The sequence below is a fragment of the Engystomops pustulosus genome, chromosome 7 (assembly GCF_040894005.1).
Source record: "Engystomops pustulosus chromosome 7, aEngPut4.maternal, whole genome shotgun sequence".
In the NCBI taxonomy this organism is placed as follows: Eukaryota; Metazoa; Chordata; class Amphibia; order Anura; family Leptodactylidae; genus Engystomops; species Engystomops pustulosus.
The window spans coordinates 69754807-69779503 of NC_092417.1; the positions used below are offsets into that span (position 1 = coordinate 69754807).

Below are 24697 nucleotides of genomic sequence, written 5' to 3' on the forward strand. Positions count from 1 at the left end.
TCTCGCTCCTCCTGTAGTTGTGGCAGCCAAGGATATTGCTTTGAAATGCCGCTGAGCATGGCACGTCCTGAGCTGTCTTGGACCACTAACTCTCTGTTGGCATGAATGCCTGTGTGCCCACAAAAAGGGCTCTAATTGCCACCTCTGGCACCCGTGCCATAGGTTCGCCACCACTGCTATAGGGTCTTTGATTTAACGATGTTCTCATTTGAAAGTAAAACTATTGGTAAAATCTAATAAACAACCAATGAGGCGCACGGCACCTCATGGCTCATTGCAACCTATTGACTGTATTGTAAACTTACCAATGACAGAGGCAAATAGCTCAGGAGTGGAGCTGCCTGCCGCCATGAAGGTTGCCCCGGCCACATCTTCACTCAGGTGCAGCCTCTGTAAGAAAAGTTCTCATTAATCAGAGACGATTCACAGCAGATCAATTGCTTGATATTCAGGCAGTGCCAGGTGCCAGTTGCCAAGCAGATGCTGCCAGTAACTGTGGGCAGAAGATTCTAGGAGATGGGTAGTGATTGACGTGAGCCGAGGAGGCAGCTGGCAGCAATGTGGTATATTATGCAGCAAATATAATATTCCTGCATAGATTCAAGATCAACTCTTAAGATTCTGAACAAACTCCAAATGCACAACAGGTCTGGTGATTACAGATGCTATCTCATACTCTGACAGCCCTGGTGCCAAGAATGAATGGGAACCTTTGTATATTCTCGCAGAATATTTAATTTTTGTTAATAACTTTAAAAAAAACCATTACTGCAGCCTTTTCATACACTACATAGTTGTTGCAGGTTTACTCTAGAAGAATCACCAGTATTCATCCACAGCTTTACAATAGCAGCATAATAGATTGGAATTATATAAATCCCATCCACATGCACGGCAAAAAGATTTGCTCTGTAGGTTCAGAATCTGACGTAGTTGGAATCATTGCGGAATTCCCGGATTGTGTAGATACTGTGACATACCTTTATTAACAATCTATGGGGATATTTAGCCTCAAAGGGGTTAACTTTCATTTAGTTTTAATTTGTACATCTTCATGCCTCTGGCGTCTCAGTCCTGTCCTTGCACCCCTTGTTTTCGTACATCAGCGTTCACCATTGTGCCTGTACATCTTTGTTCCTACTTTTCTCTGTCACCTCTCATTACCATGTGACAACATACCGTAGCTACTTCCCGCTGAGATTCTGAGCAGCGACTAAATCTGCCCAACTTCAAACACAAATCTTGTCTCATGGAAAGCAGCGAGATGGCAGGGTAATTTTTTTCCTATTATCTGGAAATCTATTTTTATACTATAAACCACCCTCTGTGGGTCCAGTGGTGCACAACAATAATCAGACACAACACCTATAGCTTGGGGAAATCCCCTTTTAAAGTTGTAAATGCTTTGGCTTTGTTTTTAATTATTGATATTTCACATAAAAATTGTTTATTATTATTAAATTTCTATTGAAATTTAAAGTAGCTCATTCTAAGCAGGCATTAAAATTCCCAGTCAGGAGTTTAGTTAGGAAATCTATCACCAAGATCAAGGATTGTAAACCAAGGCCACTTACATGCTGGTGTGTTCCCCCTCTGGCAGGATCCGCTCATCTTTTAGCTTCTTTTGCCCATGTTTATACAAAAAAAAGGCTTTAGAAATTATGCAAACGACTTTGAGAGGCTCCGGGCTCCATAAATTTTAAAGGGGTTTTACCTTATGTTATTTGTAATTCTGTGCGTAATTGTAGGGGGGTATTAGGTAATTCACCAATATACATCTATTAATATTTCTGCACTGCTTTCTTGATGTAAATTGAGCCTCTTTTCCTCATCAGCCAGACATTCCTGACCATAAAATGGCAGCTGATGGAAGGTCATGTGATCTGTCCATGAACAATCGCCCTGCCAGGACCTTTATCTTATATTCATGAATACCATCCTAAGTCCTTGCAGGGTGATTGCTCGTGGATGAATACAGATTCCATGACCCTTCATGAGTGGCCAATTTGTGGTGTGGAATGTCTGGCTGATGAGGAAAAGGAAAGGAGGCTCAATTTACATAGTAATAAAGCGATGGAGAACTTTTTGAAGAAGAATATGGGTAAATTACCTAATATCCTGCCCCCCTAGAATTATTAGACATTTTGCAAAAAAAAAAAACTGAGGTAAAGTGGCCAATCCCTTTAATTGACCCATTAGCCTCAGGCTCATTTGTATAATTTCTAGAGCTTCTTTTAAAAAAAAAACAAAAAACAAGCACATAAGAATTGAAAAGAAGAATGGATCCTACCAGAGGGGGCACAAACAAGCATGTAGGTAAGTGTGCTTGGTTTACTATCCTTGATTCTGGTGAAAGATTTCCTTTAAAGGAAATCTGTCACAATTTTTTTTAAATTACTGACAAAAAAATATCCCTTTTTTCTAATCTGTGTCTATTTTCTAATTGTTTATATCTTCCATTTTCTGTCCATGAGTGTGGGGGCTTTCAGCATGCCAGAGCTCTAATAAGAGCATTTTTGTGAAAATATAATCACCAAAAAAATTACTAAAAAATATGCACAGATTAGAGGGTCCATAAAGGGGTGTGGCATATGAGATTAGTTAAATCGGTTGAGTGGCACTTTACAACAAATTACAATCTATAATTAGAATAAATGAATAACCTTGATATCCTGCAAGGTGATATATGCCATACAGGCAGGGTCCATATAGTAATACCCAGCTTTCTATTAAACCTGAATAATACAGAAGCCAGACCTATTAAATATAACCCTAGTTTTCTGTCTTCTGTTTAGTGAATTGCTTGTGTCTCTTTACAGTAGCTCTATCATTAATGAACCAGGAGGTTCAGGATGAACACTTGTAGGTCATGTTCTCTCAATAGAAATACATGGAATAGTGGGTAGATTCAGAAAAGATGTGGAGGAATGTGTGAAGAGATATTATCTGAAATCAATCAACTCACCTCACAGATCTTCTCCAAGGATGGAACAAAGAAATCATCGCACACGATCGCCAGGGCATAAAACATATACAGAGCCTGTGATCAAAGAGAATAAGGCGTTTCACTGCCTCCATCTAACACATCAGATACTTCACATTGTGGGGTATGAATAATTCAGGGGTTCAGTGTGCTACAATTTATTCCCCCTGACAGCAGAGACACATTGTACATTTCTATAGGTTTCCCATAACATAAGTTAATAATAAGTGCCGCCACACTTGTCTCATTCATATGAAGCGGACGTAAATTGTTGAAAAAATCAGTGCAAATGCATTTTGATGTCAGAGACATATGACTTTTCCTGCAGAAAAGACGACATCTGATCTGGTTAAATTTACTATCGATCTCCTGAGCGGATCAGTAATGCGAGGACGGTGGGATTCTGGAGGCGAGATAATAGCACTGATTATGTTACAAGGCTGTAATAATTATCTCTATCAGGAGCTACAGAGATCTCAGACCGCTGACTCCAGTTCCACGCTCAATACTCACATCATGGGACAAACAAGAGGCGGCAAGAGGGGCAAACTTCTAATTAGATAAGCAACTCGCAGACAGTATCACACATGGCAATAGTTTAGCAGTCACTATTATACATTATAGGATTAGATATTGTGGGTTTGATTTATCAGCATCATTCTGGACTAATTTGCACTTGCACCCCATTTTTAAGGGATTTTTAGGCAATTTTCCAAAAAGGAGCGTGACTGTGTACAGAGGGTGTGGTTTTGTTGCAATTAACCCCAGCGCTAGAAAATACAGTCATAAAGTAGACCAACTAATAGCTGATCTAAAGAAGACTGTAAAAGACAGGCAAACCCCTTTAAAGTACTCCGGATTAATCACCAAACATGATTTATCTGGCTCAGAATAAGACTGTGTAGTCTAACTTTGCACCGGTCTATTCACTGACACTTTGATAAATCTACAACAGTAATTAAGCTGAAAGTATTATACACCATTGGCTTAGAAATGCATCATACAATGACATGATAGGCTTAGATACATTGATATTGCAGGCAATATGTCACGCGATAAGCTTAGATGCATACACATAGCAGGCAGTATGTCACATGATTGGCTTAGATACATACACATAGCAGGCTAGCAGGAAGTATGTCACACGATTGGCTTAGATACATACACATAGCAGGCAGGATGTCACACGATTGGCTTGGATACATACACATAGCAGGCAGTATGTCACACGATTGGCTTGGATACATACACATAGTAGGCAGTATGCTATGTGATAGGCTTAGAAATATGGGGGTGTATTATAGACATACCGCTGCATTCAGACACTTGATATATCGGGCAGCATTTATTCTCCACCAGCCAGCCGTGCCCCCCGTCACACCCAACTGACGGTGGCGGATTGGGGCAAATAATCGCAAGTGCTAGCAATAATCATTTCAGGGCCTCTACGCCACTGACGTGGCACAGAGGTCCTGATCAATCTGCCCCAGTGGCTCTGCAGAAAGTATCACAGATGATAAACTGAGATACACAATACAGAGGCTTAGTTCACCAAGTCAGATGTAATAGAATTAGGTACATAGAATTATGCACTGCAAATGCTTCAGCACATAGTAATAATGCACCCCTGTGAATAGTAACAGTAATAAATATTCTCTGGTATTATCCAAAAACAATAATGCTTCCCTGTATTCCCCCAAAAGTAATAATATTTCCCTGTATTCCCCCAATAGTAATAATGCTTCCCTAGCATACCCCCAATAGTTATGTTTCTCTAATATTCTCCCTGTAGTAATAATGTATCTCTAATATCCCCCCAATAGTAATACCACTTCCATAGTATTCCCTTACTAGTAATAATGTCTCTGTAGCATTCCCCCTGTAGTAATAACACTACCCTATTCTCACAATAGTATAGTATAGTTTTCAGTGAAGACAGACTACTTTACACGTCTATAGATATTATGTTTGTGGAGTAGAATACTGTAGGAGAAACACAGCCACAGCAAATGTATATCAACATAAATCCTTTTTTTGCCAAAAATTGATGATCATAATTAGAGAATAGAAAGATTATAACTAAATATTCTGAAGGTTACACCAGTCACCAGTAGAAGTGCTCAGGCCTTTGCTGTGAATGACTTCAGCACATCTGCAGCCACAGGACATCACTAGTCTCTCACGGCTCTGGTGGGATTATGTCCACTCTTCTTCCAGTCTCTGCACAGTTCTGTGACTGTTGTGGATTTCTTGGCCATAACTTTATCAGCAAGGATTTTCCAGAGGTTTTATATTGGGATCAGGGCTGGCCATTTAATTTTTTTATTTTCTGTTTCAAGGAAGAGCTTTACCCGTTTTGCTGTGTGACGGGGGCTTTGTCCTGCAGGACAATAGCTGGCGGATTGAATGATTAATGCAAGGAAGGAACCACGTGTTACTGAAGTAGGTTCTGATACACACTTGCATTCACTCTGCGGGGGTGTGGAGTTGTAGGGTCAGAGAAAATTCTGGTAGAGTCGGGGTCATATAATAAATTATAAAATTATAAAATGTTTAAATTTTCTTTAAATGTTTGTTCTTTTCCAGATCTAAGGATTTAGGCCAGACATGAGCAAAATGTATTGGTCCAAGGGCCATAGTATGAAACTGCTCCACTTTAAGGGGCCACATCAGTAAGCAGTAAGCAGCCACCACAGAAATTATAAATGCAATAGTACAGCAATAAATAGCACCCTAGAAACCAAATACCGCATTCAGAGAAGATAATAAAAGTGCAGACCCCAGAGAAGATAATAATAGTATGGGAGACCCCCAAGTGCAGATAAATACTGGAGACCCTCAGGGCATAACACTGATATTACTGGAGACCCCTAGAGTGGTCCTCCTTGCACCACACTGCAGCTTCTTCTCTCCTCCTTGCACCACACTGCAGCTTCTTCTCTTCTCCTTGCGCCGCTCTTCAGTCACTTTGGAACGGCACAACGTTTTTGCAAAGTCAGTGAAAACTGGAAAGTTTAGGCTGCAGGTTAAAAAGGGTTTTTCAGATAATTATGGAAATTAGCCCCGGGTGCCAGATTAACACCAATAACTTGCAGGTATCTGAAAGTGTTCTCTAATTTTGTTCAGTGTTCTTTTACAATTATCTCATTTACATTTTAATTCTGTACTTTAGAATATACAGGCAGTCCCCGGGTTACATACAAGATAGGGTCTGTAGGTTTGTTCTTAAGTTGAGTTTGTATGTAAGTCGGAACTGTATATTTTATCATTGTAATCCCAGCCAGAGCTTTTTTGGTCTCTGTGACAATCGGATTTTAAAAATGTTGGATTGTCGTAAGAAACAATATTAACACTAAAGCTTCATTACAGACACATTTGATAAAGGTTACAGGTGATTATTGTAGCCTGGGACTAAAGTACAATAAATTACCAATATCCAGAGGTCCGTTTGTAACTAGGGGTCGTATGTAAGTCGAGTGTTCTTAAGTAGGGGACCGCCTGTATACAATTTCTGAAATAAGTTTAAAATATTACAATTTTACTTATCTTAGGATATATTTACACAGGACTAGACAATGATGTTGACATTTGATCAGTCCTTGTATCACAGACTTTAACCTGGCATGATTTCACAGACCAGAGATCAGAGTGCTGGGCAAAGGACTCCAAGCATCATTGTTTTATATAGTTACAATTTTGAAGATCTATTCCTGGTGGAAGAAGGGACTCCTTGCATTGGTTTGGCCAGCACACGGTCATGTGCTTCTTGCCTCACTGTTCTCTCATCCAAGAACGCGGAAGCTTAGCAAGTGTTTTGCTCTGATAAGATATATTATAAAAGTTCCAATTACATCTATCTGCCTGCTGCATCAGTACAGAGGGAATAATTTTTGAATTTTTGAAATGTGGCGAACGTTAACACCCTCGAACGCCTCTTTAGGTGCATGGTATTTTGTCACTGCAGTTACAGTGCAGCCACGACACAAGTTGTTTGCACAGTTTGCACATGTATTTATGTGCCAGAATACTGGCACAGAGCCCTCAATAAATGTGGGCCATTCTTCTTCTTTGCTTTTACTAATGGACTGGTTTTAACAATAAATCATACATCTATTGGATATTACACAAGCACCATTGCAGCATCCTTCATTTTATCCGAGAGTCAGCATGAACATTTGGATTGGATTCAAATCTGCTGTACCAAACATTAACAGGGTAAGTATAATAATATATATAATAAATATATATATAATATTATAACCTAAAAAGGTTATAATAATATTATACTAAGGCTGTATTCACGCAGCCTTTGGGGAGATGTATAACCGGCCGCAAATTTGCCGGCTCACCCAATCTCCTCTCCAGCGCGTTGTCGTATGCTCGCCCGGCCGTAGCCCCATGTAAATGAGGCCTTACCCTGATAAAGGTTGTCACGTGACCCCCTAGGCAGCAGGACTCCTGTGCAATCATTACACTCCCTGGTACACCCCTGCAATCACTAACTTGGGAGAGGTTATGATGGAGGGGTCTAGTACATGTCCAACTACATCCAATAGAAGCCAGCATGACATGGGATATCACAGGAAGTCTTGAGTTCTGCTGCCTGGGCCGAAAGCCAAAATTTAACAGGGTAAAAATAATGTGGGTGACCCCTTATACTTACCCTGTTAAAGTGACTTTAACAACACAAGACATACATGCACAACCCGCTGTTGTACAGAGAGAGCTCAAAGACTTCTACAGCAAAGACCTGACATGAGTGATCAGCCACCCTATGGCTTAAACAACCAAAGGGGCCTGAAAAAAAACCTCTTTCCAGAACACACATATTTATAGATAACATCCACAGGACAGATATTCCACCACCCAGAAAAAAATTAAAGGTTGCTCAGTTCTCAAAATGGTATGAATGAAAATGTCATCTGATCTGATCATGCAGAAAAAATAGCTGACATAGCTTATACCAAGCAGGTTTTCATTTTTCAGGTATTAATACCTAACTAAAACTAAATTGATAAATATGCTTTGATAATAATGTCCCAAAGTATGTGTCATTTGAACCACACACTGAAAGTGATTCCATGGAATTTCCAGGGAATATTAAATTCTGCCCCAAGGAAGCCCTCACATCTCTATTTAAAAGGGAAAATAAAAAAGTTCATAGTAGAAAATGATAATATAAGGGGCGTGGCTTAGCCAGCAATGTGAGCGGACGCATCTCTCCACAGCTCCTGCAGCAGATCCTGTTTTAATCCGCTTTGCACACTCACAGGCTTACAAAAGTTGCTGACTCTCGGTGGTCAGAGCCCTTGGTTACCCGCAACTTACCTGCTGTAATGGGTACCCGGAAAACAGCACGGGAAAAAGACACAAAGCCCACGGGTCCACCTGCTCCTGCTAGAAAACATGGCGCCGCGGCGGGAAATAAGCAGCAGGAAGTGGCAGCGCGTCTGGAAAAATATGCCCGCACGGATCCGACGGTGAGTCCCTCAGCCATGGCACCCCAAATGTCGGAGGCAGTAACGGAGGAGGATGCTCCGAGACCCCCATCCTGTGACACCCCGCCGGGGAATAGCAATGACATCCCTGGGGAAGTTGACTCCAGAAGGCCGCAGCCTTACATACCTGTAGGCCCACTTGATGGCACTCAATTTGCGGCCCTGCAAGGCCTTGCTACTACACCAGATGAGCCTACTCTGAAAGATTTATTCTCCGCCATTTCACATTGCGGCTCTGCTCTGTTAACTATGAACACCCACTTTGGAGGTCTGAAAGAGGATGTAACAATTATCCGCCATGATATTCGGAAGGTGAAGGAAAGAATACATGCGGTGGAAGACAGAGTGAGTGAACTGGAGGATACTCTGCCCCCAGTAAAACGGGATTTGCAAAGAGTGATGAATAATGTGTCCATGTTATTAGACAAATCGGAGGACATTGAAAATAGGCTGCGAAGAAACAACCTGCGCCTGGTAGGGGCAGGGGCGGACTGGCCGGTGTGGGGCCGGTCCGGAGCTGGTGCGGGGCCGGTCCGCACTCCCTCCCTACAACTTTTCATCTAATCTACAGTACCTGCATCGTACGATCGTTCGATGCAGGTACTATTGATTAGTACACAGACGCAGCGCAGCACCGCTGCTTCTGCGTCTGTGTATAACGGGCAACTACACAGGTCGCGCAATTGACGTAATTGCGCGACCTGTGTAGCGTGGAGGAGGCTGGCACGTACCATGTCAGCTGTCCGGCCCTCCCTGCAGCTCCGCGGCTTGGTGTGGAGGCGCGGAGCAGTGACGTCACTATCCCGCGCCTCTTCACCAAGCCACAGAAGACCGAGGGAAGAAACCTGTGCTTAAAAGGGTGAGTATGATGTTTTGTTTTGTTTTTAATGATAGAATGGGGACAATAATTATTTCTGGGGCGGGAGGGGGCTGCATTAAGGCTGGCAGGGGGCATAAATTATAGGTCTGGGGCAGGGGGGGGGGGCCTGAGGGCTGGCAGGGGGCATACATTATATGTCTGGGGCGGGGGGAGGGCATTATTCTATATCTGGGGCTGGTAGGGGGCATAAATTATATGTCTGGGGCGGGGGGGGGCATTAATTATATGTCTGGGGCAGGGGGCATTATTGTATATCTAGGGCTGGCAGGGGGCATACATTATATGTCTGGGGCGGGGGGAGGGCATTATTCTTTATCTGGGGCTGGTAGGGGGCATAAATTATATGTCTGGGGTGGGGGGGGCATTAATTATATGTCTGGGGCAGGGGGCATTATTGTATATCTAGGGCTGGCAAGGGGCATAAATTATATGTCTGGGGCAGGGGCATAAATTATATGTCTGGGGCGGGTAGGGGGGCATTATTGTATATCTAGGACTAGCAGGGGGCATTAATTCTACATCTGGGGCTGGCAAGGGGCATCAATTATATGGTGGGGGCATTATTGTATATCTTGGGCTGGCGGGGGCATTAATTATATGTCTGGGGCGGGGGGGGGGCATTATTCTATGTCTGGGGCAGGTTGGGGCCATTATTCTATGTCTGGGGTAGGCTGGGGGTATTAATTCTATGTCTGGGGCAGGCGGGTGCCATTAATTCTATGTCTGGGGTAGGCTGGGGCCATTAATTCTATGTCTGGGGCAGGCTGGGGCCATTAATTCTATGTCTGGGGCAGGCTGGGGCCATTAATTCTATGTCTGGGGCAGGCTGGGGCCATTAGTTCTATTTCTGGGGCAGGCTGGGGCCATTAATTCTATGTCTGGGGCAGGCTGGGGCCATTAATTCTATGTCTGGGGTAGGCTGGGGCCATTAATTATATGTCTGGGGCGGGCTGGGGGCATAAATTCTATGTCTGGGGTAGGCTGGGGGCATTAATTTTATGACTGGGGAAGGCTGGGGCCATTCAATTTATGTCTGGGGCAGTCTGTGGCATTGATTCTGTGTCTGGGGCAGGCTGGGGGCATTAATTTTATGACTGGGGTAGGCCGGGGCCATTATTATTACACCTGGGTCATAGTCGGAGCTCTATCAATAGTGAGGTGGAAGTGGGGGGTTAAGGAGGTTAAAGGTGAGAAAGAAGAAATACATTATCCTTACATTATGGGACACTATTTGTGTGGTGCTAATATTGTAGGGGGCTCTATTACAGTATTTGGGGCACAGTATTGGTGGTAGCAGAAGAAGGGACAATGGGAAAGTGCAGAACATAAGACATCTGTGTGGTAAACTCTGCAGGAAAGCTGTGTACCTGGAGGAAGAGACAAGGTGATGGTGGAACTAATGGAAAAGATGAGGAACGAGTACAATCAGAGGAGACGTCACCTGATGTCACTGGATGCAATAGGTGAGGATGTCATGTGTTTTCTGTAGCTGTATATGATACATACTGATTTTTTGCATGTTTGTGTATATATGTAGTATTATAGTAGTTATATTCTTGTACATAGGGGGCAGTATTATAGTAGTTATATTCTTGTACATAGGGGCAGTATTATAGTAGTTATATTCTTGTACATAGGGGGCAGTATTATAGTAGTTATATTCTTGCACATAGGGGCAGTATTATAGTAGTTATATTCTTGTACATAGGGGGCAGTATTATAGTAGTTATATTCTTGTACATAGGGGCAGTATTATAGTAGTTATATTCTTGTACACAGGGGGCAGTATTATAGTAGTTATATTCTTGTACACAGGGGGCAATATTATAGTAGTTCTATTCTTGTACATAGGGGGCAATATTATAGTAGTTCTATTCTTGTACATAGGGGGCAGTATTATAGTAGTTATATTCCTGTACATAGGGGGCAGTATTATAGTAGTTCTATTCTTGTACATAGGGGCAGTATTATAGTAGTTATATTCTTGTACATAGGGGGCAGTATTATAGTAGTTATATTCCTGTACATAGGGGGCAGTATTATAGTAGTTATATTCTTGTACATATGGGGGGCAGTATTATAGTAGTTATATTCTTGTACATAGGGGGCAGTATTATAGTAGTTATATTCTTGTACATAGGGGGTAGTATAATAGTAGTTATATTCTTGTACATAGGGAGCTGTATTATAGTAGTTATATTCCTGTACATAGGGGGGGGGGGCAGTATTATAGTAGTTATATTCTTGTACATAGGGGGCAGTATTATAGTAGTTATATTCTTGTACATAGGGGGCAGTATTATAGTAGTTATATTCTTGTACACAGGGGGCAGTAGTATAGTAGTTATATTCTTGTACATAGGGGGCAGTATTATAGTAGTTATATTCTTGTATATAGGGGGCAGTATTATAGTAGTTATATTCTTGTACATAGGGGGCAGTATTATAGTAGTTATATTCCTGTACATAGGGGAAAGGTATATAAGGCTTACCGGGTCGTGTGTTTGCATCATTTACTGATCGACAGGTCACATTCTTTGCACATCAGATTCACTTACTAGTAAAAGATGTTCTTGTTTTGCGTTAAGGCCATCTACCAACAATTTGTCTGTTATAACCCCACCCACATTATCTGACCACACCCACTTGTTTTGACTCCGCCCATAAAATGGGGCCACTTTTACAGTTTTTTCCAGGGCCATTTTAAATTCCCAGTCCGCCCCTGGGTAGGGGTGCCAGAAAAGGCTGAGGGCATGCATGCAGTGGACTTTTTTGAATCCTGGATGAAAGAAAAGTTTGGTGACAACGCACTTACACCTTTATTTGCAATAGAACGCGCTCACAGAGTGCCTACAAGAGCTCCACCACCAGGGAGCGCACCGAGACCGGTGTTAATGAGGATACTGCACTATCGTGACAGAGATAACATCCTGCGTCAAGCTAGAAACTGAGATGACCTTACCATTGGAGGCCAGAAGATAGCTATTTTTCCTGATTTTTCTGCAGGAGTGCAGAAGCGAAGGGCGCAATTTATGGATATAAAGAGACGACTTCGCACCCTGAATGTGCCATATGCTATGCTATTTCCTGCACGATTGAGAATTACGGCCTTTGGAAGAGTGCAAGTATTTGAGTCGCCCAATGATGCAGTTCACTGGTTGGACTTAAATGAAGAACGGCTGCGGAACCAACGGGCTGCCGAGGATTGACAGTAAAGCAAGAATTGTATCCTTACAATAAGCTGCAGGAGGGAGAGTTATATTTACTAATTATTGTATCATTATTACGGTTGCTCTAAGCGATATAGTTGCTGACTAGGAAATATACGTTGGCCCTGAATATCCCTAATAGGGGAACATGTCCTTTTTTTTGATATGTATAGTTTATGTTCTTCTTTTCAGTTTTAGGGAAGGGGAGGTAGGGATAGGGAGGGGGAGGGTTATTGGTCTGGCGCCTCAACAGGGTGAAGGGCATGTATATGTCCATTGTCAATTAATACATTGGTCTATGTCTATAAATCTTCTAAATGTCTATGGCAGGTCAAGTTAGGGTGTTAGCATGGAATGTAAGGGGTATGGGAGATGCGAACAAACGATACGCGGTCTTCTCCACTATTCAAGCGCAGGCTCCAGTAGTGGCGTGTTTGCTTGAAACTCATTTAATTTCGGATAATACGGCTCTTTTAAACAGGGCCTGGATAGCTACCTCTTACCATTCTACCTACTCTACACATGCAAGAGGTGTGAGTATACTCATACCTAGAAGTATCCCTTATGAATGCTACTCCACTCAAGTGGACTCTGAGGGTCGTTATGTATGTATATATTGTTCCATTTACAGGGTACCCCTAATCATAGTGGCAATATATATTCCCCCGCCATTTAACTGTGAGGTCATGAAGAGGGTGCTGTCGTTTGTCTCTTCATCTCCCCAGGTCCCTGTTCTAGCAGTAGGGGATTATAACAATTATCTTTCACCGGAATTGGATAAATTTAGTGCTAGAAACATAATACCAGCACAGCAAACAACTTCCCTGGCCAGACTGATAGAGGAAGTGGGATGGTGTGACATATGGCGCTTGCGCCACCCTCGAGACAGGCAGTACTCCTGCTATTCCAGCTCTCACGGCTCTCTATCACGAATAGATCTCCCTCTAGGTACACATACAGTTCTCCCATACGTCACCGATGTCACGTATTTGCCTAGATCTACGTCAGACCACTCTCCACTTCGGGTCACCTTGCTCCTTGACCAGAATAGAAGGCATCCAGGGGGGTTAAGAAAAATTAATCCATTCTGGATACACCTATTAGATAGTGGAGGTGCCTACGCCATGTATATACAGGAGTTCCTTTCTCATAATGAAGGATCGGCATCTGTTTCAGCGGTCTGGGAGGTGCTCAAGGGGCATATCCTGGGCATATATATGCAACAAATTGGCAAACACAAATCAAAAGGGAAGGAATTCCTAGAGACTCTTCAAAATAGGGTCATAACCGCGGAATGCGATTATGTAAATTCTCCAAACCCGATAACAGAATCAAGCTGGAAAGAGGCCCAGGGCGCATTAGCAGAGCATACACTATTGACAGCAGACCAGAAGCGTTTTTTTGTCAAACAGAAGTACTTTGAACAAGGGGAGAGTGCAGGGCATCTGCTAGCATCCATTGTTAGGGCTCAAGGGGGCTCACCGTATATTAAAGAAATATGTGACCAGCAGGGGAACAGATATGTCAAGGATGAGGATATAAGGATGGTTATGGGCGACTTTTATAAGACCCTCTATACACCTGGGCCAATCCCTGAACAATGTGACCCCCTTACTTTTTTAGAGAGTATTGATATGCCATACTTGACACAGGAAACTAGGGATATGTTAGACAATCCTCTCACACTTGAGGACCTAGAAGAAGCTTTGACATTGTTACCGAATGAAAAGGCCCCGGGAACGGACGGTCTCCCGATAGAGATATATAAAAAATACAAAGACCTTTTGCTACCCAGGCTGCTGACGGTTTTTGAGGACTCACTTGAGAAGGGACAATTGCCAACTACTATGCGAGAGGCCATAATAGTGGTTTTGCTTAAGCCTGACAAAAATCCCACCTCCCCGGAATCCTATCGGCCCATATCCCTACTATCCACAGATATTAAAATAATTGCAAAAGCCATGGCTATACGTCTAGCTGGGGTGGCCACTCACCTGATACACGAGGATCAAGCAGGTTTTATGCCCGGCAGATCGACGGCACAGAACATACGCCGCCTGTACGTTAATATACAAGCCCAACTAGCTAGGGGGGGAGGCAGAGCGGTGCTCTCACTCGATGCTGCGAAGGCCTTCGACAGCGTCGAGTGGGAGTACCTGTGGGCCGTCATGGGTAAGGTAGGTATTGGCCCACGCTTCATAAAAGCGGTACAGCTGCTATATAAGGATCCTAGGGCAAGATTACGAATAAACGGGGGTCTCTCAGAACCTTTCCTTTTGGGAAGAGGGACACGGCAGGGCTGCCCACTGTCTCCCCTCCTGTTTGCCTTGGCAGTAGAGCCGTTGGCATGTCTTCTGCGTACCACCACAGCTATCCGAGGATTCCCAGGCAGGGGGAGAGAGGAGAGGGTATCCCTATATGCGGATGACCTATTAATATATCTAGGGGATATGAATAGCTCTGTGGACGGTGCGATGCGAGTGATCAGGGAATTTGGTGACTACTCTGGCTTCCGCATAAACTGGGAGAAATCAGTTATTGTACCCCTTGAAATACAGACCGCAGACCCCTTATATTACACGGGAGAGCTACAAGTGGTGAGAAAATTCAAATACCTAGGTATACAGATCACTACATCCCCTAAAGATTATATAGCTGACAATTTAACTCCACTACTCTGCCGGTTTGAAAAGAAGGTAAATTCATGGTGTAAACTTCCTATGTCATCGGTAGGCAGGGGCAACTTACTTAAGATGATCCTTATGCCACAACTGCTATACATTCTACACAACTCCCCAATATGGATTCCCAAATCATATTTCCGCAGAGTATTGGGTCTATTCCGTTCCTTGGTATGGAAAAAGGGCATTGCTCGTATAAAATATGAATATTTGCAGAGGTGTAAATGGGCGGGGGGCCTGGCCCTTCCTGACCCATGGTTATACTTCCTTGCATCCCAGTTACAGCATTTTAAAGGATGGGGACAGAAGGAGAACATAGGAATTGTGGGCGGATTAATATGCCAGTGGTCTAAGTTTCCAATACCATTATGTGCTATTGAAGCTGGGTTCACCAAAGTTCATGATGTATCCTTACCCACATTGCATTTGATGCGACGCATTTGGATGACGTTCAAGGAACTTACAGGTCAAGGTCAGATAACAGATTATAGCCCCATATGGCGCAACATTAATATACCAGAGGTGCTCCAACTGGAGGGCTTCTCTGCGTGGGAACAGAAGGGAGTGATTACACTCACACAGATATTTCATGACAGGCAACTCAAAACATTTGAACAATTGAAGGAAGAGTTTGGTTTGGATAATAGATGTTTCTATCAATATTTACAACTACGGCATGCCCTAACAACGCAATTTGGGGAAGGCAATCCACCTATAACCAGCAGTATTTTAATGACGCACATTGCCAACCGTCAGGAAACACCAGGGATGATATCCTTTTTGTATTCATGGTTATTAGGTAAACAATTAGACAATCTTCAGTTCCCATCGAGACCAAAGTGGGAGGTTGACCTGGGCCCATTAAGTGATGAACAATGGAATGATGTATTAGACATGGTACCAAAGTTATCACCTAGCGAAAGTCAGAGACTGAGTCAGCTATTTCTTATTTATAGAGTCTATAGAACCCCTAAGATGTTGTTTAAGTTTAATCTTCGCCCCACCTCTGAATGTCCTCGTTGCCAGCAGGACAATGCAAACCTATTACACATGTTATGGTCTTGTCATGAACTGGGTGATTATTGGAAGGAGGTGATGCGTCTACTATCCAGGGTTTTCCAGGTCTCTCTGGAGGCTCAGCCGCGACTATGTGTGCTAGGCATAATGCCTGAGATAGAAGTGAATAACTCTGTAGGTTTGGGCATTCAGAGAGCCCTTTACCAGGCGCGGAAGGAAATCCTCTCACACTGGATTCGAACCTCTCCTCCTACTATGAGGGAATATAAGAACCGTATGAATAACATTATTATATTAGAATATGGAGTATATTTAAAAAGGAAAACTACCAAAAAATTTGAGACGATCTGGGGAGGTTGGCTGGCAACACCGGGACTACCATCAGGGGCACTTCTTGCCATTAGACAAAAGTTGGCACTGCTTAATGGGTGAATAGTAGCATCTCTATGGTTTGCTAAAAGCTCTATGGGGGGGTAAATAATTGCTATATCCTAGAACAAATTAGGGGAGCCTATTATTCGGAAATAGATTCACCAAATATATAGAGGCGTCAGACCAGGGAAGAGTTGGGAGGGGGGGGGGTTAAGGGGGGTATGTGTTATATTCTGTGTTTAATATGAATACCGGCTGCGTCCGGAAAACTAGATGTGTAACCCGGCTGCGTCCGGGAAATATGCTGTGGTATCCGGTTGCAGCCGGGAAATTGATGTTGCAAGACATACTCCAGTTGGGGGGCTTTCCTTTTCTTACGTTTTTTTTTTTTTTTTTTTTTTATGTCTTTTATCGCTAAAAACTAAAAAATGTAAGGCTTTGTCTTCTCTATGCCTTAATAAAAAAGTTCTGATTTAAAAAAAGAAAATGATAATACAAAAAGGGAAAAGGGTTAAGAAGTTAGTTCTCACCCGGCATCTACTTGCATTGTTTTGTAAAGTGCAATGGAGTTTGATGGCGCTGTATAAATAAAGATTATTATTATTATTATTACCGTATTAAAGGGTTACTTCAATTACATAAACTATTTGTATATCTGCAGGACAGGACGTAACTTGCAGATCAGTAGGGTCCCTGATTGGACATACATCATCCATTCACATTTCTATAGCACTGTCAAAGTTAGCCAAACATGGTTCTTCACTTTGATAATTTCAGCAGGTTTATAGAAGTGAATGGAGTGGCCGCACAATGATGCCTGCAATGTCACCCATCTATAAATCATGCTGATGCCACTACATATCTGCAGGTGATGTAGTGATCACACATTTGTAAATGACAATGAAGAAATCACATATTGGCAGATGATATTGGTGAGATCACATATCTGTAAATGACACTGATGACATCACATATCTGCAGGTGTTGCTTGTAACATCACATATATGTAAACGAAATTGATGAAGTCACATTTCTGCAGATGATACTGGTGACATTGCATATCTGTAAATGATGCTGATGACTTCACATAATACTGGTGACACCAACATCATCTGCAGATAATGCTGCTAACATCACACATTGGCAGATAATGCTGCTGACATCGCACACTGGCAGATAATGCTGCTGACATCACACATTGGCAGATAATGCTGCTGACATCACACATTGACAGATGATGCTGCTGACATCACACATTGGCAGATGATGCAGCTGACATCACACATCGGCAGATGATGCTGCTGACATCACACATCGGCAGATAATGCTGCTGACATCACACATTGGCAGATGATGCTGCTGACATCACACATTGGCAGATGGTGCTGCTGACATCACACATTGGCAGATGGTGCTGCTGACATCACACATTGGCAGATGGTGCTGCTGACATCACACATCTGTAAATGGGGCTGATGGCATCACACATCTGTAAATGGGGCTGATGGCATCACACATCTGTAAATGGGGCTGATGGCATCACACATCTGCAGAGGATGCTGCTGACATCACACATTGGCAGATGGTGCTGCTGACATCAGACATCTGTAAATGGGGCTGATGGCATCACACATCTGCAGAGGATGCTGCTGACATCACACATTGGCAGATGATGCTGGTGACATCACACATTGGTAGATGGTGCTGTTGACATCACAAATTGGCAGATGGTGACATCACACATTGGCAGATGATGCTGGTGACATCACATGTCTGTAAATGGCGCTGATGGCATCACACATCTGCAGAGGATGCTGCTACTACCATATGCTGTATCTGCAGACAATGCTGCTGTAATTAAAAATGAATCAAATGAGAGTATAAGAAAAAGGATTTCCCCTGGCTCCTGCGAGCTGTGCGCCGCTTATAATTGTCTGTAACGGAATAAAGGCAATTCATCCTGCTCTAGTCATTATTTCCACACAGCTTCTCCTTTCAGAAGCGGCTGCATTAATCTAAAACAGTGAGACGACTCACGAGAATACCAATTGCCCATGATAAAGTTCTTACTGTAAGATTTCATAGCACACCCATCGCTGGGGAGCTCCTCTGCATGACAAGTACAGGTACCGCAATGCCTGACTGACAGTCTTTGAAGGAGCCAAGCTCTATTTCCTTGGGTTGTGCTCTTATGTTTACTTGTTATATCTTACCCTAGGAAAGCTGGGTGATGAGCTTGACTTTTCATGCAGCAGGTACCCCAGAGTGCTTAAAGGCTTTAGATAATACAGCAAGTGGGAGCTGTTCCGAAGGCTTCTAGGATTTACTGAGAAACTACTAAGTGTTCTAAAATACATTAATGTAGGATGATTCTTCTTATGCTTAAAGCGGTATTCCCACAAAGACAAGTTTTTTGAATGTACCCAGGATAAACTGTTATTAACAAAAAAATAGAGCATTTCACAGACATAAGTCCAACCTGCCTCTATCAGTCCTGCTGTACACAATTTCAGTTCCCCCTAGACACGACCCTGTAACATCTGACTTAGGGACGACCGCCATCTTGGATACCTGTGTGATGGCCGTGCTTGCTGAGTGTCTCTGCTCCCTGCACTCTAGCCCCGTCCCCCTGCAGTCAGCATGAGCAGTTAGATGTAGGAGTGTTGACTGTGTCATTATGTGCAATAAGCATCTCATGGATGGATCTCATCATCCCTGATCTGTCTGATCTCTCTCTCTCTATGTATTAGATACTAGTACAATGTACAGAAGCTAAATGAAAGTGCAAATAAACCACACTGTCAGATCACAGAACAAGATGGATCATAATGGGGCTTATTTATTATGGGTTCGTGGTTCGCATTTCCGTCGGACTTCCCAACGTTTCCAGGGATTGCATGGGTGGGACAGGTATTTAGAAAGGGATTGTGTCGCATGCAATCAGATTTTGGTGCAATTGCTCTCACAGACATGCACTTACATACAATCCAAAGAAATGATCCAGCGCGTGAGTTAGGAAGAAATACTCCGGACTTTTTATTTGGCTTCCATAAAAAATATTGACATCACATAAACCCTAGCACTGCGTCCATGTAGTGGACTACAATATCCAGCCCACGCGTTTCGAGAGCATACGCATGGTATTTCTTCCTAACTCACGCGCTGGATCACGTGAGATCCGAGCTGCCTTGCTGGAAGTCTCACCAGGACGAACCTGGCCGGGTGAGCGTAATCTACCTTCCATTTCACACTTTATTCATATGACTTTAATGCACTTACATACACCGGGAAGAAGATGGTGAACTCTGTCGGACCTGAGCAGGGAAGCGAAACATGCACGGTATCGGGCACACGATCTTAGTGAATCGCGCCAGAGTGCATTATTGTCGGAACAATGCAATTCGGGGGAACTCCTTGGACAGGTAAATAAATGTGCCCCAATGTGTCTGCTTAGAGAGTCCCCGCCCACACCCTGGAATTTTGCACTAATTATCACTGAGTGACAGGAGCTAAAACAGCAATAAAACTGAGTAAGTAAGAGGATATTTATTAGAGAAATGTAAACAAACTGATTTGTTTATCATCATCTAGTAATTTTGCTAGTAGTTATTTAAATATTTAATTTAAAAAGGTGCCTACAGCTCTTCTGGAGCATTATGTGTCATATGGTAACAAAATATTAGAAATCTATTGCCCAGAAACGGTTTTTCCATACGAGTGCTGTCTACATCAGTCTACACTCAATAATAGTCCATTGTGCTATGCACACGTAGACAATGGGGCTTATTTACTAAGGGTCACGCGGCCGCATTTTCGTCGGGTTTCCCAACTTTTCAGTGATTCCGCTGGGGATTGTTTCGCACACGATCGAATTTTGGCGCATTGACGCTGGCCTTCATGCGACAGAAATTTGGGGTGGAGGGGGCAGAAGATGGTGAACGCCGGCGAACCTGATCGGGGAAGCGACACAAGCAGGAAATCAGGCGTACAATCTTCTTGAATTGCGGCACATGTGCATTCCGGCGGACATTGGGATCGGGGATCCCACATGAACGGCTAAGTAAATGTGCCCCAATGTTTTTTGCTCAGTACATTGATCTGTTACCATCCTATCAAAGAGAGACTCGCCATAAGGGGCCAAGGCGTACTTGAAAAACGACAGCAAAGGTTGCAGTAAAAAGTCACAAAAACAAGACAATTAAAAGATAAAAAGAGAAAACCCACCATACAATATGTTCTACAATTTCTCCCGAGTACAGAGACCCCCCACTTGTGGCCTTTATTTGTTGCCAGGATGCCAGCTGCCAGGATTTTAGTTTCCTCATTGGCTCCTTTTGTAGCTTTTTTCGTTATTGGGGCCATGTGATGGCATTTTTTTTGCGGGATGATTTTTCTAGTGTTACCATTTTGTGGTCGGTATCCCCTATTGTTGAAAATTTAGGAACTTTTTTTTGAGGGCAGGAGTAGAAAAACATAAATTCTCTACTGGATTTTTTCCTTTTTGTTGGTCACCGTATAGCCTAATTATCATTCTATCTTTATTCTATGGGTCGATACGATTACAAGGATACCATACAGAAATAATTTTTGACTAGCAGAAATAAAGATGCATGTCCCCCAATGGGTCAAGTCAGACATCTTACGCTGGTGTGCCTGTGCCAGTCAGGGCCGGCTCTATGGGTAGGCAAAGTGGGCAATTGGCCAGGGCCCCCTGAAAGGGGAGAATTTCTTCTTTCAAATGAACTTGAATTGTGTTTCTAGGTGCCAGGGATCCAGAGATATTCAGGTTTTCTGTGCACCTCACAGAAAATGGAAATATTCACTTAATAAGTTACTACATTCTGAGAAGGAACAATATCAACTAATATTCATGTTTTAACCCTTCTCAATGCAGAACTATCTAAGAAATGCCTTTTATTTTGTGATAGTTTTTTTTTTTGCGAAAATTGACTTATACGATGAACATTCGATCCTCTTTGCTATTATATATTAACACCGCGACCCAGAAAATATCCATAAAGTTATATGTAACACCAAAAACACACACATGTTCTGGAATAAAGTTTTTATTTCACACCATCCTCCATTATTTACAACTATGTTATGACATTCTCAATCGTATTCTTATGAAGCGCGGAGGGTTCTGTTATTGTGTGGATAATACAATGGCGCACATCTAACAGTGACTTTTATTATCTCATTAGCTTGGGTTATGGTTATATAGTTATTTATTTGGGTTACCATTGTGTAAGGTCATTGTATAATGATAGATCTGTGTGACGCTCACAGAGTTTGGTGTTCCCTGTGGATTTAATGTTCCCTTTGCTGCATATTTTGGTGAATATACACATGTGGGGTCTGTATGATCTCCTCACATCTTACTGTTTTAGGAGAATATATTTTAGAGGAAATTTTGAATGTTAAAGGGGTTGTCCGAGTTCTTGAAAAAAAGCTAAAAGTGGCCGGGAGCGGGCTGCTTAAAAAAAATAAAGCTGTACTCCGGTCCGGGCGCCATGTAAACAAACATGGCCGCCGGAGCAGCGCTGGACTCAGTTCCGGCCGGACCCGACAACCTTCTGGCCCCCATACACAATGCTGTGTATAGGGACGGATAGGCGTGCCCGGCCACGGCCGGCCGGAAGCTGAATCCAGCGCTGCTCCGGCGGCCATGTTTGTTTACATGGCGCCCGGACCGGAGCGACAGCAGCGCTGGATACGGGAGGGCACCGGGAGGTAAGTACATCTTTATTTTTTTTAAGCAGCCGGCTACCTGCCACTTTTAGCTTTTTTTCAAGAACTCGGACAACCCCTTTAATTGCCAAATGCATCGCCTGGTTGTCTGCTTTCAAAATTCTATAGGTTTTTATGGCGCCTTTACTTTTTATTCTGTTTTATTGCTCTATTTTGCAGGTTGTGACTGTCTTAAAATTTCTAGCTGAAAAGCAGATATCTAGTTATTACAGTTTTAGTGATATTATGTGGCGTTATTTATGTGAATATCTATTACATTTAGGAGATGTGAAGGTAAATATTTTTTTGCCATCAAAGTAAAATTTTAAGTATTTTTTATAAAATGTTTCAGTTTGAATCAAAATTGCATGAGGGCGCCTATGTCTATAAACTCTTTAATGCAATGTAGAAAATGGGGCAAGTGTCTGCTTTCAGAAAATATGTGGTTTGTTGGGTTTACTTTATATCTTTTTGCTATAATTTCCATTTAATTTTTAAACGTAAAAATTGCTATGGTCAATAACGCGACAAAATATACAGAAATGCCTGGCAGTGAAAGGGTTAATACCCCTTGGTTGATTTCCAGGGTGAAGATGCTTATCATCTATCTCCTGTATATATCTCTATCATCTATCTTCTGTCTATACATCTGTCCAGTTATCTATCTCCTATAAGCTGACCATTTATATATCTCACTTTTTCTCTCTCTATTTACTAATCAATCTTCTATTTCTCTTCTACTGTATTTATCTCTCATATCTATCTACTGTTTATATCATCTACTTTATAGTTCTGCATCTAGAAATCTCTATCATCTTTCATATTTATCTTCTATCATAATGATTATAATTAATAATTCTTTATATAGTGCACACAGATTACGCAGCACTGCACAGAGTTTGTCAGATCAGTCCCTGTCCCCATGGGGTTCACAATCTAATCAACCTACCAGTAATTTTTTGGAGTGTGGGAGGAAACCCACGCAAACACAGAGAGAACATACAAACTCTTTGCAGATGTTGACCAGCACTGCAAGGCAGTAGTGCTAACCACTGAGCCACCGTGCTGCCTATCAATCTCCCTATCATCTATCTCCTATAAAATTCTCCCATATTACAGTTTGTTTTACCATACCTAAGGGAGCCTATTACTGACTGTGACTGGTCATAAAATGGTTTTATTTTGGGGCCCCACTTTAAGTTTTGCCCAGGGCCCCACTTTGTCTAGAACCGGCCCTGGTGCTAGTATATGATCCGTTGGATCCGGCAACCGGCTGTGCAGCATGAATTTCTACTCCAGGTCCCACCTTATGCAGAATTGTGCCATTAATTAGCAACCGTGGTAAATTGCAGTCTCAGGGCCAATATGCCCAGCGCCACTTTGCTAACCAAAATTGTATGATCTGGGTACGTGGGCAACAGGACAGGTCTGCTACCAGAATGATACAAATGTAACAAACTTTCAACTACAAAAAGGTAGAACAGATTATTATTTATCCAAAATGATGTTTCTTTTGACAGCAAAAAATGATATAGTGACATTAATACTAGACATTTCTCCATGTTACACATCTCTTATATCAGCAATGGAACTCTCATTCATAATCAGTCATTTCATTCATGTCCTGCAAGTCAAACTTACACAGAAGATATGCAGCAGGATGGCTCCTTTCTGCCTTTCTTTTATGGTGAATACATCATCTGGAAATTCGTTAATAGCTAAAATGAAAGAACAATGATTATCCATCTCAGGAATTATAAAACAATAAAATAAGCAGTACAGGAGGAAGAAAACGGCAAATAAACACTTAAGAAACACCATACAACAAGTTCTCAGGCTTCACAGTTGAAATCTGTAACAGTCCATAGCCATGTCACCAGGAACTGTATTTAGACTCCTACAGAAGTCAATAGGAGCTAATTTGCACTTCCCTGCACCAGGGGTTGACAACATACAGCTCCCTGTGAAAATAATTTTCAGTTCGGCCCCCAAAACGTGTAAAATTACAATTTTTATTATTTCATAAAAATATAAAAATGTGGAGAAATCCCTACACCAGCAATACACAGATAATGATGTATGGGTCATTAATACCTTAACGAGAATCTGCCCGTAGAGTATAGTATACACATTGCCAAACAATTTTTATAGCAAAACTGTCTTTTTGCGAAAAAAAAAGATAAGTTAGATCAAAGTTTACCTTTCTGTATACAGAATTGTGGCCCTAGTCCCTGGCCAGTGAGGAGTGGTCCCCCCCCCCTACCCTCGGGAAACTGCTTCTTAAATGAAACCTACCATGAAGAATCTACCATCAGAAGTAGATCTGA

At 42.4% G+C, this 24697-nt stretch overlaps 1 protein-coding gene across 2 annotated transcripts in view; it reads right to left on the minus strand.

Annotated features, from left to right (window-relative positions):
• Positions 1–24697, minus strand: part of SLC24A4 (solute carrier family 24 member 4) — a 73899-nt gene that overhangs the window by 22081 nt on the left and 27121 nt on the right. For both annotated transcript variants that reach the window (XM_072116542.1, XM_072116543.1), the window contains exons 3-5: positions 24012–24088; positions 2966–3040; positions 306–390 (exon numbers count right to left, since the gene is read on the minus strand). In XM_072116542.1, the coding sequence (XP_071972643.1) occupies positions 306–390; positions 2966–3040; positions 24012–24088 (237 nt within the window). The remainder of the gene's footprint in view (positions 1–305; positions 391–2965; positions 3041–24011; positions 24089–24697) is intronic.